Source organism: Phocoena sinus, chromosome 5 (genome assembly GCF_008692025.1).
Source record: "Phocoena sinus isolate mPhoSin1 chromosome 5, mPhoSin1.pri, whole genome shotgun sequence".
NCBI classification, from domain to species: Eukaryota; Metazoa; Chordata; class Mammalia; order Artiodactyla; family Phocoenidae; genus Phocoena; species Phocoena sinus.
Genome location: NC_045767.1, coordinates 65,472,873 through 65,490,938, shown reverse-complemented (window position 1 = coordinate 65,490,938; position 18,066 = coordinate 65,472,873). Strand labels below are relative to the sequence as shown.

The 18,066-nt window shown below is 35.4% G+C and overlaps 1 protein-coding gene across 4 annotated transcripts in view; it reads left to right on the top strand.

Moving 5' to 3' along the window:
- The window catches only part of PDS5A (PDS5 cohesin associated factor A), a 128,382-nt gene that overhangs the window by 64,514 nt on the left and 45,802 nt on the right, over nucleotides 1-18,066 (top strand). For all 4 annotated transcript variants that reach the window (XM_032632222.1, XM_032632223.1, XM_032632221.1 and 1 more), the window contains 7 exons: nucleotides 1,405-1,499; nucleotides 2,405-2,550; nucleotides 5,496-5,647; nucleotides 7,010-7,123; nucleotides 9,103-9,184; nucleotides 10,400-10,448; nucleotides 10,681-10,820. In XM_032632222.1, coding sequence (XP_032488113.1) covers nucleotides 1,405-1,499; nucleotides 2,405-2,550; nucleotides 5,496-5,647; nucleotides 7,010-7,123; nucleotides 9,103-9,184; nucleotides 10,400-10,448; nucleotides 10,681-10,820 — 778 coding nt within the window. The remainder of the gene's footprint in view (nucleotides 1-1,404; nucleotides 1,500-2,404; nucleotides 2,551-5,495; nucleotides 5,648-7,009; nucleotides 7,124-9,102; nucleotides 9,185-10,399; nucleotides 10,449-10,680; nucleotides 10,821-18,066) is intronic.

Below are 18,066 nucleotides of genomic sequence, written 5' to 3'. Positions count from 1 at the left end.
GAGATACCACCTCACACCTGTCAGGAAGACTGTTATCAAAAAGACAACAAATAACAAGTGTTGGCAAGAATGTGGAGAAAAGAACTGTGTACTGTTGGTGGCAGTGTAAATTGGTACAGCCACTATGTGAAATAGTATGGAGGTTCCTCAGACATTTAAAAATAGAACTATTGGGAATTCTCTGGCAGTCAGTGGTTAGGGTTCATGCTCTTACTGCCAAGGGCCCAGGTTCAATCCCTGGTCGGGGAACTAAAATCCCACAAGCCACACAGTGTGGCCAAAAAAAATAATAATGATGAAAAATAAAAATAGAACTATTATATATCTGAAGAAAATAAAAACACTAATCAGAAAAGATACATGCACTAGCTCTATGTTCATTGTGGCATTATTTATAATAGCCAAGATATGAAGCAACCCAAGTACCCAGTTAGTAGATGAATGGATAAAGTAGATATGGTATATACATAAACAAGGGAATTTTACTCATCCATAAAAAAAGAATGAAATTTTGCCATTTGGGATAACATGGACGGATCTAGAGAGTATTACGCTAAATGTAATAACAGAGAAAGACAAATACTGTGTGATTTCATTTACATATGGAATTTAAAAAACAAAACAAATGACCAAACATAACAAAACAGAAACAGAGTCATAGATAAGGAGAACAAACAGGTGGTTGCCAGAGGGAAAGAGGGTTGGGAGAGGAAAGAAATGGGTAAGGGAGATTAAGGGGTAAAAAAATCACATTATTCATAATTAATAAATATGTTTTTAAATTGCCCAATAAATTTAAAACTTGAGAGTTTCTCAGCTTATCCTTATTATATGCAGTTCTGAATTGACATACTGAGTTTCATATTATTAAGTTCTTACAATATATTAGACCTAAAATAGCAGTTACAGGTTGGTCCCAGCCATATGAAACTTTTTTGCCTTGAGGCAATATGGCAAATGTATTTTATGTACCTATCTTTGAATTTCTGGGTCTGCCTCATATATGATTTGCTTTCTACCTCACATTCCTCTACTATTTTCCTCCTATTAACTTCTTGCAAATAGATTTTGTGCATTTTGAATATTTATTTTTTGTTTTGTAGCATAATTTTAAGCTCCAATTTTTGGTTCTCCAGTGAAGGTAGTTTGGGTTGGAGGATGTGTTTATACCGTTTTTGTTTTAGCATGGTGAAAAAATCCTGTTGTAAAAAATATTCTTGTGAAATTATGTATCTTTTTACTTTATATTCTTCCTTCAGTACAAGTTAACTGTCATTTTAATAAACCAACACATCTTATAATCAGTAACTTGTTGTTTATAGGTATTTACGTAGCGTTGATATACCTTATTTGAAAATAGTTATTTTGCCTTACAATTAATATTAGCAATCTTTTTCTATGTAGATTCAATGACATTCATGTTCCTGTGAGATTAGAAAGTGTGAAATTTGCGAGTCACTGTTTAATGAATCACCCAGATTTAGCAAAGGATCTCACAGGTAAGGTAGCTGGTTTATTGAAGTATGAGAGTGATCACACAAATATATTTTAGTTGTGGCCTTTGACTTTAACTTCGGTTTCTGAATAGGTTTCACTCTGGCACTCTTTCAGGTCTCTATCAGTCATGGACTACTAGTAAGGGATTTCATGTTTATACAATAAAATTACATTTGAAATCTTCACATTGTAATCCTTTGGAATTTTCTGGAAATCATAGTTTGAGGAAGTAGACTCTTCCTTATGACTCTGGGTTTGGGCACAAATCATTATATCTGTGTGATAATTAAATATAGTAACATATCTAATAATAGGTGGGAAAATGATTTCTTCTGAAGTAGACTAGAATTTCTCATTCTTCTCTTGAAGTAGAGCATTTAAACCTACTTACTTGGTTGTAACAAATAAATAACTGCTATCAAAATATCGTTTACCAAAAAAGAGGAAATAACTTTGTTTGTATCGTAGTTATTTAGGATTTTTTTTAGAGGTCACAGAATGTTATTTTATGTTGCGTAATGTGAAGATATATACCTGTCAGCAAACCTGCTATAAGCATTTTTACTATATTTTAAGTCTTTTAATATGTATCGTTAACTTAAATTCTAAACTGTATTAAATCAGGTGCTGATTTGATTTCAGGTGCCGATTTGGCTTTTCCAGAATAGTTGATATAAAATGTTTTATTAAAATGTGACTTTACAGTAGTAAATAGTGTGGTTTAGTTTATTTTGTTATTATGTAGGGTATTGCCACCTCAAAAATTAAATAATTTTAATTTATGCCACATTTTATAATCATTGTTCCAGTATGGACATAAACTTAAAAGCATTAGGTTTTTTTTTGTCATTCTGAACATAATGAATATTATAGCTAACATTTAGCTTAATTTTTTCTCCTATTTCAGAATACTTGAAAGTTAGATCACATGATCCAGAAGAAGCTATTCGTCATGATGTCATTGTTACTATAATAACAGCTGCCAAAAGAGACCTTGCCTTAGTAAATGATCAGCTACTTGGCTTTGTAAGAGAAAGAACACTGGACAAACGGGTAAAATCTGAGGAATTTTATTCTTTTATAATTTACTGTGTTTACATTGTTAGCAAAATACAATAGAAATTATTTTCTATTTAAAGTTTTTCTGTGTGAAAGTCAAACTAATACAATACCAAATAAAAAGCTAATAATTTGTATGTTTCCTGTGTATCTTTTAATTATCTTTACAGATGAATACATTGGATTCTGTAGCTTTTCAGATCTTAGGCATGGGTTTTTTAGCCTACCTTTACAAAAAGAGCAGCTAAATTAAAGTTTTATTTTACCTTTACACTTACATGATGAGTTTCAGAAGGATAGTGATTGATCACCAGTATTTATTTCTTTTATAGTTAGCATCTTCAAAAGTAACTGTCTTAGAATATCATACTTTCTATGAAAGTGGTGTTTCCATACTGCTGTGCTAAGCTAAGGGCCGAAATGATGTTTAGTTACTATTCTTTTTGTGTAATTTCCTCCATGTGGATGCAGTTAAAAACGTGGGTTGATAAAGAAAAGCAGTACTAAGAACAGTAGTAGCAGTTGCTAAGAAAGTGTCAACCATGAGTAAGAGATACACAGGCAAGGCAGGCTGATTAAATGTGTTACTTACTAACATCTTCAACAAAGGTTGCCTTTGCAGTGTGGTATTTTATTTGAAGCATAGTTGAAAATCTGCTACCCTCTTGAAACCAATGTAATTTAGCTATAATTTCAGAGTAGAAAAGCAATATCTTGCTATAGAGATATAGCAAGATGCATTCTTTTTTTTTAACATCTTTATTGGCGTATAATTGCTTTACATTGTTGTGTTAGTTTCTGTTGTATAACAAAGTGAATCAGCTATATATATACATATATCCCCATATCACCTCCGTCTTGCGTCTCCCCACCATCCTCCCTATCCCACCCCTCTAGGTGGAGACAAAGCACTGAGCTGATCTCTCTGTGCTATGCGGCTGCTTCCCACTAGCTCTCTGTTTTACATTTGGTAGCGTATATATGTCCATGCCACTCTCTCACTTCGTCCCAGCTTACTCTTCCCCCTCCCCGTGTCCTCAAGTCCATTCTCTGTGTCTTTATTCCTGTCCTGCCCCTAGGTTCTTCAGAACCCTTTTTGTTTTTTTTTAGATTCCATATATAGTGTGCTAGCATATGGTATTTGTTTTTCTCTTTCTGACTTACTTCACTCTGTAGGACAGACTCTAGGTCCATCCACCTCACTACAAATAACTCAGTTTCGTTTCTTGTTATGGCTAAGTAATATTCCATTGTATATATGTGCCACATCTTCTTCATCCATTCATCTGTCGATAGACACTTAGGAGCAAGATGCATTCTTTAAGTTCTTTTGAAATAGTTGTAGGAGACAGATACATAAAGTAGACACCGTTTAACTTGTTCAACTGTGTCAGTAATTCTAACTCTGAGAGTTTTTTCCCCTTGGCTTTAATTTAAATGAAATGACACTCCCTACTGGTTAGTTGTTAACTACCCCCTCTCCCCCGCCCCCTACTCCCAAACCAGATTTCAGGTATTGCCGTTTGTGTTACTTCCTCCTTTTAGAAACAGTTCACTCCTACTTCTGTCAGTGTTTGTTTATAGTTTCAGGAAGAGTTGAATAAATGATTCTTGCTAACTGAGACTGTATGATATGGTCTAATAATTCAAATAACACCTACTGTGCATTTTAGGAACTGGTTTTTGGTGTAATGAATTAAATGACCTTGAGTATAGCCTTTCTGAATTTTGTTTTCTATAAAATGTGGGGACAGGACTTAAATCTTTGATTTCACGGCTTACATTCTTTTGTTTCATGTTAGACATGTCAAAAGACATCTGTTACCTGTTATATGGGAACAGAATTTCATTTCATCTACCAAATAGCATACAAATGAGAAAATTATACTAAAAATTATAAGAAAGTATTAACTTAAACAAGCCAAAGATGGGACTCCCCTGGTGCCACAGTGGTTGAGAATCTGCCTGCCAATGCAGGGGACATGGGTTCGAGCCCTGGTCTGGGAAGATCCCACATGCCGCGGAGCAGCTAAGCGTGTGTGCCACAACTATTGAGCCTGCGTTCTAGAGCCTGCGAGCCACAACTACTAAGCCCATGCACCACAACCAAGAGTAGCCCCCGCTTGCCACAACTAGGGAAAGCCCGCATGCAGCAAGGAAGACCCAATGCAGCCACAAAATAAATAAATATATTTAAAAAAAAATAAGCCAAAGATAAGTATATTCTGATTTGTTATTGAGACAAATAACTTGTGATTATTATTACATCGTACTGTTGTTCTAACTCCAGATTTTTATAGTCTACTTTTCTGTCCACTCTCCTCTCACCACCTTTCTTTCCTCCTCATAAACCGTTCCAATCTCTTTAAGTCCCAAAGAATCTTTCACGGACTAGGATGTGACTAGGTAAATAATTTGCCCTTTTAATCTACAGAGTAAGGAAGTTCACTTAAGATGATCACTAAGGTGCTTTCCAACTTTGTAATTCTAAAATCTTGATACTAAATTTTGCTCTTATTATTCTGAGTTAATATCAAAAGGGATGTAACTAGGACAAAACATTCCAGACGATAGGACTTTTGTTTGCAGAGTGAATTAGACGCTTTCTCTTTTATTTTTTAATCACTTCTAAAACTTAGCCAAATTTTTTTTAGGCAGAATCTAATGAAATCTTTTGTAAGATTTACTATTGCTTGGCTTTCAGGGAAATAAAAAATTGGTAGGTGATTTAGCAGTATTTGCACTGGATGATTTCTAAATAGGAACATAATCAAAATTGTTGGTTAAGTGATTTGTCTGCCTTTTTTGAAAATTAATATTGTGCTAATCTATGCACACATAAATCTCACTGTGCAACCTAGTGAAGAAATGGTAATTTTTGCAGATTTGTATACTAAAGTTTGGTATCTAGTTTATCCAATAAACTTTATACTTTCTAGTGGCGAGTAAGAAAAGAAGCTATGATGGGTCTGGCTCAGCTTTATAAGAAATACTGTCTTCATGGTGAAGCAGGAAAGGAAGCTGCAGAGAAAGTCAGCTGGATAAAGGACAAACTTTTGCATATATATTATCAGAATAGCATCGATGACAAGTGAGTCTAATATGTTGGTAAAATGGTTGAATATAAAAGTGCTTTTAATTTTTAAATATTTGTTTAATTTTTTCATAATAATTAGTTTCTCTAAGTTTAGAAACCACTTTCTACATATTTAGACATACCATGTTTAAATAAGACTCCAGCCAAGACTGTGAGTTAGCATAATAATAGTGAAATATGCATGAGATTTGGACTCAGACCAGAGACCAAATGTTCATTCTGCCCGTTATTAGATCTGTGCCCATGCGCAGCTGATTTAACTTCTGTGTACTTGATTTTATCTAAAAAGGAGTTAATAATAAGCCTTTCTTACAGAATTGTCTTATGGATTAAATAAAATAATGAATGTAATGCCCCCTAGCTTACTGCCTGGCAGAGTAGCACTATTTAATAACTGTTAGTTATTTTTTCCTTTTTACAACACTGTAAGTACCAATAGAGGTATTACTGGATTTTTTAATTGAAGTATAAGTGACATACAGCATTACATTAAATTTCAAGTGTATGACATAATGATTCTATATTTGTATATATTGCCTAATGATCACCACAATGTCTGTTTAACATTCGTCCCCGCACATGGTTAGGAAATTCTTCTCTTGAGATGAGAACTTATATTGTTTTCATTTTCTGAATGTTACTTACAAATCTCTGTTGGATTATGGTAATGATTTCGGTTTTTGCAAAATACTTTGCAGTGTTTTATTGAGTTAGACTGACTACTTTGACATGATCGATTATGTATTTCATTGACTAATGAAGAGCCCTTAAATTTTCTTATTCCAGTGATGTTGAATAATAATTATAAGCTTAGCAAGAAGGATATTTTAATATTGGTGAGGAATTTAGAATGTGGAAAGGAGACAGATGTGCATAAGAAAAGCTGAATTTTCAGGAAGATGAAGGAAGAGCCCCCTGATTTTACTAAATGTGACAACATGGGAAAGGAGCCAAACTAATCAAAGGAAACTTTTTTTTTTGAGAATTAATTATTCTTGAGATCATAGCTTTATGTGTAATGTTAAGTAATTTGCTATAGCTCCAGACTGATGAAGAAAACAGGTAGAACAGCCTAGCACCCTTACTTAGGAATAATATATAACCCTTTTAGGACAAATGTTTCATACTGATAAAACATAAAGTCACAAATAGCAACAGTAGCTCTAAATTTTAAAATAGCCATACTTGCAAGGAAAAGCATTGATCACATACTGATCTTTTCCATTGTATTTTCACAGATAAGTATCATCATTGGTGTGATATCTTTGCATGAGGTGGATAAAATATGAAATGGCTGTGGCTTCTAACAAATAGAATAATTCTGTTACTTGGGTTTTTTGTTTGTTTGCCTTGTAGACTGTTGGTAGAGAAAATCTTTGCTCAGTATCTTGTCCCCCACAACCTGGAAACAGAAGAGAGAATGAAATGCTTGTATTATTTATATGCTAGTTTGGATCCAAATGCTGTCAAGTAAGTTACTTTTTGAATGATTGGAGTATTTCTTGAAGATTTTATAAAATTACTTCATCTTATTTAATTAATTGTTGTTGATAGGGTTGTTGCTTCTTCTGCTTGAATCAAGAACCTCAGATAAGTATTTATAGAGAAAGTTTTTATTATATAAGTCCAGTTAAGTTAAAAGCAAAAATATTCCTATATGCATAGGCATATTTGGCAACTGAGCCAGTAATATGGTTTCAGGGATTCAAAGAAGTCCCCATGTCAAAATTATCTTTTGTTCACCTGTTGGCTGGGATCTGAATCATACTACTGGAGCTTTACCATACTAAGCCTAAGAGCTAAGAACTGGTTCTTTGTCAGGAGAGCGTGTCCAGATCACTTCTATGTAGAATAACCATGTGATTGATTGTCCAAACAGATATTTTTGAGATTGAAAGGAGGCACTAGTAATAATTTTGTTCAGACAACTGGCATAAACTTTAACTATCCCAGGCTACCTAGGATGTGTGGACATTCCACTTTAATAAAGCTTTTAAAAAACTAAATAACTCCTGTCATTGAGAATTCTGATTTTTCTGAATAAGAACCTCAGCTGTTCCATTTACATATACATATATATTGCCTTTAATTTCTTATAATTTCAAATTTACAGAAAAGTTGTGAGAATAAAACAAAGCTTTGTGATATCCTCTTTAGGCAGATTCATAATTTTTGACCATTTGCTTTTTATCATTTGCCATTTGCACATACTTTATATATGTATTTTCTTCTGATCCATTGATAGTGATTTGCAGACATTGGATCCCTTTACCTCTAATACTTCAGTGTGTATTCCCTAAGAACAAGGATACTCTTATATATAACTAGAGTGCCTTTATGAAAATCAGGAGATTTAACATTTTAAACTATTGTCTAATCCAGTGTGTATTCAGATTTCTTCAATCGTCAAATAATGTCCTTTTGGGATGTTTTTTTCCCTTTCTAGGATTACACATTGCATGTTTAATTATCATGTCTCTAGTCTTTTTAAATTTGGAACCATTCCTCAGTCTGTCTTTGTCTTTTATGACTTTGACATTTTCCAGAAGAGTATTGCCTAGGCCAGTTATTTTGTAGAATGTTCTCTCAGTTTGGATTCATCCAGTGTTTCCTCATCATTGGATCAAGATTATGCATTTTCAGCAGAAAGTCCACAGAGTAATGTATCCTTGGTGCATCCTATTAGGAGACATTAGCCATCATTTGAAAAAAGGATTTGAAAGTGGTTCATAATGTTCACTGTAGGTAGTAAATCCCTGGCCTAAGGTCTTGATCTCTGTTTATATTTCAAAATATTTGACAAAGAGTACTCAGAGATAGACTAACTTCCCAGAGGTCTTTTGGGCACCTGAAATTACAGAGTGGGTTTGTGAGAGAAGAAAATCTGCTTTTGTGAAGAGAAAAGAGTCTAGAATAAAGAAACTCAGTTTAATTTAGCATTTTGAATCCACATCATTTCTAAGAAATTCATTTTTTGAAATAGTCTACACTGCTTCATGCATACCCCCTTAGCCTGGCATAAAAAGGCCTTCATGATCTGATCCTTTTCTATTGTATGTTCCAGCTTCCTTATGCTCCCCCAATCACATTCTGTGCTCCAAGCCTATAAATTTTTTTTCACTTTCCTGTATGTGCCATGAGCTTTGATGACATTTTATCTCTCTTTGTAGCAGAACATTCTGGCTTCCTCTGCTTAGACTGTCTCAGTTCCTTCAGTTTACCTGGCATGATCCTGTTCATCCTTAGAAACTTCTCAAATATTTTCTCTCATAAGAAGCCTTATATTAAGTAATTTAAACTAAACTCTGTTAATCCTAATAAGTAAATTTTCTGGTGCTTAAAATTTTAGGTAGAGGTAGAAGAATGGTGTAAGAAAAGTAGTAAGGTTGAGTAGTTACCAGTACTGTTTTATTATGTATTTTTTTTAATATTTATAACTTTATTTACAGGGCTCTCAATGAAATGTGGAAGTGTCAGAATATGCTTAGAAGTCATGTACGAGAACTATTGGATTTGCACAAGCAGCCTACGGTAGGTTCATGGTGTTTTATTTAAATTCAGTTTTAGTCATTGTTCATTTTTCTGTAGTCATATATAATGAAGCAAGCAAAAAGTATTTCATGTGTTTTGTTTTCCACATGTCAGTTAAACAATTTCTGTGGTTATCCAAGCTAAATTTGCATTTCACATGAATATAACAAAATTTTATTTTCCAGCATGAGCAAAAAAAGTGGTGTTTTCCAGCTTATCAAGTATTTAGACACTAAGAAGTTATAGTTTATCAATTATCAAATCATTAGAATTAAACCTTAATATAAAATTAGAAGTCATAAATGTTTTTTTGCTCTGTGATTTGGTCCTTTATTATAGAGTCAGTATCAAATCAGGTATCAATCCTTTGAATATGCCAAAGTCAAATTAACAAAGAAATACTGCCCAACATTTTCTGGAAGGTGGATAAAAGAAATTTGAATAACCTCTTAATATACTTCTAAGCATATTTGCTAGAATAGGGGTTCTTAGCCAGGGAACCATACACAGAGACCCCTCAGTGGCCCAAGCAAGGGTTGTCAAACTTTTTTTGGTAAATGACCAGATAGTAAAAATTTAGGCTTTGCCAGCCATACAGTCTCCATGACTGCTTAACTCTGCCTTTGTGGTGCAGAAACAGTCAGAGATACAAATGAATGGGTATGACTGTGATCCAACGAAACTTTAACAAAAGCAGGTGGTTCATGGGACCATGCAGATTCAATAATAAAATAATACTCTTGTTGTAATGGAGGAAAGGGCAGTAGGAGGGGAGGTGATATATATTAAGTAATGGGCCACAAAATAGCTGATAGAACTCTATTCAGAAAGAAAATTTTTCTGCTCTCCACATTTTTAGTTAATTTTCTTTGGTGTATGGTTTCACAGTAATTTTGATATGATAATTGTTTTCATTATCTTCTCTGTTCAGTCTCCTGGCAAGATAACTTTCCTATGAAAGTTATATACTCTTAAAAATTTTAAAATAACTTCCTGCTGGCATCTCCTTTCATTCTATTTGTGCTAACTTAATAGTTGTGGGTACTTCGTAGTTCTTTGTCATCAACATAGGGTGTAGATATGGTAAGCCATTTTCTAGTGGGTATATTGTGATGGATTTTTTTTTAACTTAAAAAAAGTACAATACTGAGTATAGTTTTCTTACCAAAATTTGGTAGCACATGTGACAGCTTTTGTTTTTGTTTTAAATTTCAGTCTGAGGCTAACTGTTCTGCCATGTTTGGAAAACTGATGACCATAGCAAGTGAGTATGTGTATTCACTCTGTAGATATTATAGTAGACATCAAATAATTTACCCAGGGGGACTATCAATTTAATACTAAGTAAGAAAAACTAATCCTTTTCTTAATAATTTTATTTCTAAGAGCCAGATTGACTGATTATCTTTTGATGCCTCAGCAGTATTTTTTAAGACAGCTTGCCTTTAGTTTAGTGGTTTTTCTTTTGTAGTATTGATTCTCTTTGAATTTTATAGAGAATTTGCCTGACCCTGGGAAAGCACAAGATTTTGTGAAGAAATTTAACCAAGTCCTTGGTGATGATGAAAAACTGCGGTCTCAGTTGGAGTTGTTAATCAGTCCAACCTGTTCGTGCAAACAGGCAGATGTTTGTGTGGTTAGTAAATTATACTTTTATATTTGTTCTCCTAGCTTTGCTTATAGAAACTTACATTTCATTAAAGCCTTCTTTACATAGATTATTTTATTTGTGTGAGTTTAACAATACTGTGAGCTCTGAATTACCTAGGAGTATATCTGGTCAATTTAGTTCTCTTTACTTACCACTCGCCAGCCAAATTCCAGGAAAAACACTAGAGAACTAAGCCAGGGAGATTGATCCTAGGAATTGAGCAAGATAAAATGCTTTGATTTAGTAGACATTTATTAGGTAAATTAAATGCTTTTGTGTGTTGTGTGTGTATTTTCTTCTCCCATGTATTAGTAGGTAAATCAACAATAGTTACATTGGCATATACGCATTTATAGATAAGGTAATTCCTATTTAGGCTTTTGTCTTCATTCTATTCTTAAACTCTTTATTTTATAGAGAAAACCAATTGTTGACAATGTCAGGAAGGAAAAATTCATCCATTCATTTATTTAGCATTTTATGAGACCGTTTCTGTTTAATTTCATCTTTACCATTTACTACCAGTGAGACCTTTAGTAAGTTCAGTATTTTTGAGACTCATTTTTCTCATCTCTACATGTTAACAACCTCACAGGATTATTAAGAGGAGATAGATACAGATATCCTATATAGATATAGATACATGGCCCTAGACTGCCCTTTAGGATTTAAATAAATTGCATTTCTGTAGTATTACACATATATGACAAACACTGTGCTTGCGACCAGGCTTACAGAGATGAATAAGAGAAAGAAAATCATTTCAGTTATTTATGTCTAACTTTGTCCTAGAAAGATAATTATTTGCATATGTGATAAGGGATAAGGACTATAATAGATGTATATACAAAGTCATTGGGAATGTGGAGTATGTATTTTTTTCAGTCTAGTAGGAATATAGGGTCTCTAAGTGGATCTTAAAAGAGGAGTCGGGTTTCCCTGGTGGCACAGTGGTTGAGAGTCCGCCTGCCGATGCAGGGGACACGGTTCGTGCCCCGGTCCGGGAAGATCCCATGTGCCGTGGAGCGGCTGGGCCCGTGAGCCATGGCCGCTGAGCCTGTGCATCCGGAGCCTGTGCTTCGCTACAGGAGAGGGCACAACAGTGAGACGCCTGCGTACCGCAAAAAAAAAGAGGCGTAATCAGGAACAGGTGGGAGGAAGCCAGTTTAGGGAAGGAAGCAGTGGACTCTTCCACTGAGCCTAGGGATGTGCTTGTGCCAGGTGCCCAGAATACTTCGCTCTTTGCACTTCTGAACAGGATGGTTTGCTGAGAACATTTAAAGGTTTCATTTACTTCTTCGGCATTTAGAATTCTAGTTCCAGAATACTGTATTCTGCCGGGCATCTACTAATATAATTGATCATAGAATGAAATAGCTTGAAAAAAACGCAGAGAGAATTGGTTTAACCACTTCATTTTACAGGTAAGGATTGAATTTTAAAGAGATGAAGTTTCTCATCCAGTGTTTCACAGCTGGTTATAGTGGCTGTGCTGCAAGTAGAGTCCAGATCTCACAGACCCTCAATAGTGCTCTTTCTATACATTTCATCATTGTTTGCAAGAACCAGTACAGACTGAGTACTGCTCAAGAAATGTGGACCTTGAGAATGAACAATCAAGTGGTATTTTTTGGTCTGAGAAAAATAAGACTTGAGCTTGAGTTTGAGAAATGGTACTAACATGAATTCCTACTATTTGTCAGAACAGAAATATCTAAGAGTTTCCAAATCCAAAATGTATATGTAAAACAGATGTTGTAAGGAAAACATCTCAGGATGAATTGATTGTAGGAAGCAGGAAGGTGGAGATGAGGACTGGACTTGCACTGGAAAGAGCATGGTAATGACACCTTTTTGGAGGGGAGGTTATTCTGAGGATATTTAAGAAATGGGCCACCAAATGCCTAAAAGAACTCTGTTCCAGAGGGGAAAATTTCTACTCTTCGTATTTTTTAGTTCATTTTCTTTGGTAAATGGTTTCACAGTAATTTCTCTCTTAGCTTACATTAGCATTGTGTATTCTGAGCACATTATTTAACTTTATCTCTATGTTCTCATGTGTAAAGTAGGATTTGTAATACCCTTTAAATGCTCAGGAAAACAACCACCGTTAGAATAGTTTTGCTGTTTCCCAGAACATCTGTATCATTTTGTCCTTCTCCCCAAAGGCTATTGTTATTAGTTATACATATCCTTTAATACCCACATTCCTTTTGTCCTCAGTAACAGAGTTAGTAGGAGTGGAGATCTGATATTTTTTCCCCTTTTGTTTCAATTCCATTCCTAAAAAATTTTAGCAAAAGTACTTTGAGCAAGGAATATGAATAGACACATACCGTAGATTAATGCGAGTATACATGATGGTATAGTGAGAGGGTGAGCAATGGTATTGAAATACGTGCTGTATAGATTTGCGTTCTCTTTGGACTTCAAGTTTTGAGTTTCCGCACCTTGGTTCTAGTGGAGGACCACTTATTTGTCCTAGCTTCAGCTCTGCTTGCTATTTTATCCTCTAGCGTGTTCCTATGACCATGGTTCCCAAATTTTAAGATTTTCCAGGAATATTGTTAATTCAGCATTTGAGACAGTCCTAGGTTTGAATTTCAGCATTTACTACCAATTTGACCTTTAATAAGTTACTCAGCATTTCTGAGCCTCATATTCTTCACCTATAAATATTAGCAACCTCATTGGATTGTTAAACGAATAAGATAAAATTAAAATTTATGTACGGCCTACTAGAGGGCCGCTTGCCCTGCCCTATAGGATGTAAATAGATAGTAATTCTTATGATGTTACATATACATGACAAACACTAAGAATTATTAAAATAGGTCTAGAGTGGGGTCCTGAATCTCCATCTTTTAGCAAAGTCTCAAAGTGACTGATGAGTAGTTCACGGACTATACTTTAAAGAAAAACCTTCCTTGTGGGATTATTTGGATATGCATTGTGTCTTCAGAAGTCCAAAGTATATTTTGTCCTTTGGTCAAGCCTACACCATTATAATTCATTACATAATTTAGTAAATTGTATTTTACATGCTCTCTCACCGAAGTTGCTGTTTAGGTGACAGAGGCAGGGAAATATTTCAATAGAGAATACAGTGTGTTAAATATTCTGACAGAATCATGCGCTTCATCCCAGGCAGGGGTGGAAATGGGAATAGCTTGTTCTAGAATAAGTCATTCCTGAGTTGAATCTTAAAGGATGAGTAGGAATTAGACCAGTATATGAAGAATGACTGCTTTATGTCTAGTTTGGGTGACTGGATATCAGAGGAGATACTTTAGGGATAGGAGAAGATAATGATGTATATGTAGCCTCCAGCAGTTATATTTAGAAATCTGAGATTCAGACCTTGTTGGTATGTATTAGCATAGTTATATCTCCTGGAGGAGGTTGAGAAGAAAAAACCAAAAGGAGAGAGAGATGCTAACTTACGCTATTTAGTAACAGTCATAGAATGCTTCCTGTTTTCTTTTAATATAATTTTTGTTTGTTTTTTTGGCCACGTTGGGTCTTCGTTGCTGCACACGGGCTCTCTCTAGTTGCGGCGAGCAGGGGCTACTCTTCGTTGCAGTGTGCGGGCTTCTCATTGCGGTGGCTTCTCTTGTTGTGGAGCACGGGCTCTAGGTGTGTAGGCTTCAGTAGTTGGAGCACGCGGGCTCAGTAGTCGTGACACATGGGCCCTAGAGTGTGCAGGCTTCAGTAGTTGCAGCACGCGGGCTTGGTAATTGTGGCTCACGGGCTTAGTTGCTTCGTGGCACGTGGGATCTTCCTGGACCAGGGATTGAACCAGTGTCCCCTGTATTGGCAGGTGGATTCTTAACCACTGTGCCACCAAATCATGCCTATGTAATGAAGCCTCCATAAAACACCAAAAGGACACAGTTCAGAGAGCTTCTGGTTTAGTGAACATGTAGAGATTTGCAGAGAGTAGCAAGCTCATAGAGGGCATGGAAGCTCTGAGTCCTTTCCTTGTCCTATGCATTTCTTCCATCTGGCTGTTCCTGAGTTGTATACTTTTATAATAAACCAGTGATCTAGCAGTAGTAAGAAAATGTTTCTCTGAGTTCTGTGAGCCAGTCTAGCAAATTAATTGAGCCCAAGGAAGGGATGGGGGTTGTGGGAACCTCTGATTTATGGTCATTTGGTTAGAGGTACAGGTAAACCTGGGCTTGCTACTGGCATCTGAAGTGGGAGAGTTGGGCGGGTGGGGGGTAGAGATTGACTTTTAGTATGCTCTGCTCGTGTGCAGAGAATTGCTTGTTGGTGGCGGGGGGGACACCCCCCCCCCCGCCCCTGTTCACCATGTTGGAATTGGGCCCAGGAATCCAAAAGAATAGGTCACTAACATGAAAGTTAAAGCTTTGGAAATTATTTCTTGTGAGAGATGTGTTTTATCTAGTTTACTGATTCCAGCTACAGAAAAATATTGATAATACAAATCCTTTCAGGAATCTTTTTTTTTTTTAACGCAGAAGCCTTTGTTTTTTAATTTATTTGGCTGCACTGCTGGCACATGGGATCTTTGTTGCTGCATGCGGTATCTTCATTGCAGCATGTGGGATCTTTTTTTTTTTTTAGTTGTGACATGCGGGATCTCTTAGTTGCGGCATATGGGATCTGGCCAGGGATCGAACCCGGGCTCCCTGCATTGGGAGCACGGAGTCTTAACCACTGGACCACCAGGGAAGTCCGTCAGGAATCATTTTTATTAGCTAGGAAAGCAGTAAATTATACAAGAGGAAATACCGTGTATGTGAAAGAATACTTTCTTTTTTAACTTTTTAAATTTTTTTTAAAAAAATTATTTATTTATTTGTTTTTGGCTGTGTTGGGTGTTCATTGCTGCATGCAGGCTTTCTCTAGTTGTGGCACACGGGGGCTACTCTTTGCTGCGGTGTGTGGGCTTCTCATTGCGGTGGGTTCTCTTTGTTGCGGAGCATGGGCTCTAGGCACGTGGGCTTCAGTAGTTGTGGCACGTGGGCTCAGTAGTTGTGGCACACGGGCTTAGTTGCTCTGCAGCATGTGGGATCTTCCCGGACCAGGGATCGAACCAGTGTCCCCAGCATTGACAGGTAGATTCTTAACCACTGCACCACCAGGGAAGTCAACTTTTTTTTTTTTTTAAACAAATAGGTATTTCTTATTGTCAAAATGAGAAAGCAGATATGTATGAAAAAGAAAGGAGATATATAGATGCAGCAATTTTTTAAAGCTTTAAAAATTTTTTTGTAATAACAAATTAGTAAATTATAAACTGCTTGAGAATAGGGGCTATTTCCTTATTTCTTTGATATACCTTAAGAGTGCTTAAGTATTCTAAACAACTTATGTAATTGTAACTAGTAAATATCAATCTGCAGTGATAGCATAGATTTGCTCAGAAATTTCTGAGGCATTGTCAGGAATATAGAAAGAATTAATTTTCTTACTCTTTCTGCTGTCATTTCCTAAAAGGATTACATATGGTTACTTCTCAGAAGTAGTTCTCAACTACTTTTCAGTTGTAAAACATCTTTATCTGATGTTTCTGTTTGTGTATTGGAAGTATGTGTGAGTACCCCTTTTTTTTTCTGGAGTGTGTAAAGAAAACAAGGAAACTGTTTATTTGTTGCTGCTTACTTGCCACATACTAATTTGGCTTGTTGCTTATCCCCAGTATCACTTATGATTATGACATATATTATTTTAAAATAATTGTTATAAGAGATTACAGAAATATTACATACATAAAATATGGTTTGAAGGATTACTTAAATGTAAGATTGTTACATGGGAATACAAAAATGTCAGGTTTTTAAAACTGTGCCTTAATATTATTATTTACATGCATTGGTGTATTTTATATAGTGCTATTACTGTGCTTAAATGTGATTTATTCTTTTTCCTGTTAGCATTTCCTTTATTTTTCTTATGCTTACATATGTATTACTGTAACTCTTTCCTAATGCCTAGTTTTTACATTTTTTAGTACTGACTATATAGTTTGCCTAGCAATTTTCCAGTGGCATATTTGTTGTTAGACAATCACTTGACTTTATCTTATGTTAAAGCAACTAAATTTTATACGAAGTCGGGCAAAATCGCCTCTTTGGGAGACCTGCACAAAATAAGTCTGATTTCAAAAGATAGTAGAGGGGCTTCCCTGGTGGCGCAGTGGTTGAGAGTCTGCCTGCCGATGCAGGGGACACAGGTTCGTGCCCTGGTCTGGGAAGATCCCACATACCGCGGAGCGGCTGGGCCCGTGAGCCATGGCCGCTGAGCCTGCACGTCCGGAGCCTGTGCTCCGCAACGGGAGAGGCCACAATAGTGAGAGGCCCGCGTACGGCAAAAAAAAAAAAAAGATAGTAGAGTATTTAAGTTGATTTTACATGTGTATCTGTGGTTTAGAGCAAAGTATATAAGGCTTAAGCACTCCCTAAAATATTTTTATTTTCTCAAATGCTGAAATTTTGCTTGATTAATTACAGCTTGCAAAATAAATCATGCATCTCCTAGTGACTAATAAATTTTCTTCAGAATCTCAGTCCTTTGGATTTACACTCTAATAACAAATATGGGTGGTATCTAATTTAATGTGACCTTTATAGTTAATTTGTGTCAAGATGTTACTGAAACTACAATAGAAATTTTTTTCCTTTCTCCTTTATCCCCTTGGACAAATATCCTTAAAATTTTTTTTTACCAAAAATTAATAGAGTGACTATCATTTGTTATTGCTTTATAGTTCAGAAAGCACTTATAATATGCTTTATCTTGTTAGCTAACATTTTACACCTATTCATCAGAGATAGTCAATTAAAAGCCTTGTTATTAAAGTAAATTTCTTACCCCAGTGCCCAGCACACTGTAAATTTAACCTTGTCTTTGGAGAACTCAGTCTTTACAAACATTAAGTCTTTATATTCTTTAGAAAGTTCCAGCAGTAATATCTTTTCTTTGTAGGAGCTCTTTGATGTAATGCCACCATCTTTGAACTCAACTATGTTCTTCCAGAGCTGAAAAACTTTATACACTTACAAGTCTTCCCCTCTTTAAAAAAAAAAAAAAGCAAATTGTTGACTGAAATAAAAGTATTTTTTCAAACTATGAAATAAACCAATGAAACCCATGAAAGTATAAATTGTTTTAATTTTTTCAAAAGTAGAGCATTAAAAAGATTGTTTACAAGGTACTAATTTTATGGGAGAAATATGAGACAAAGGGCATAAATCATACCTTG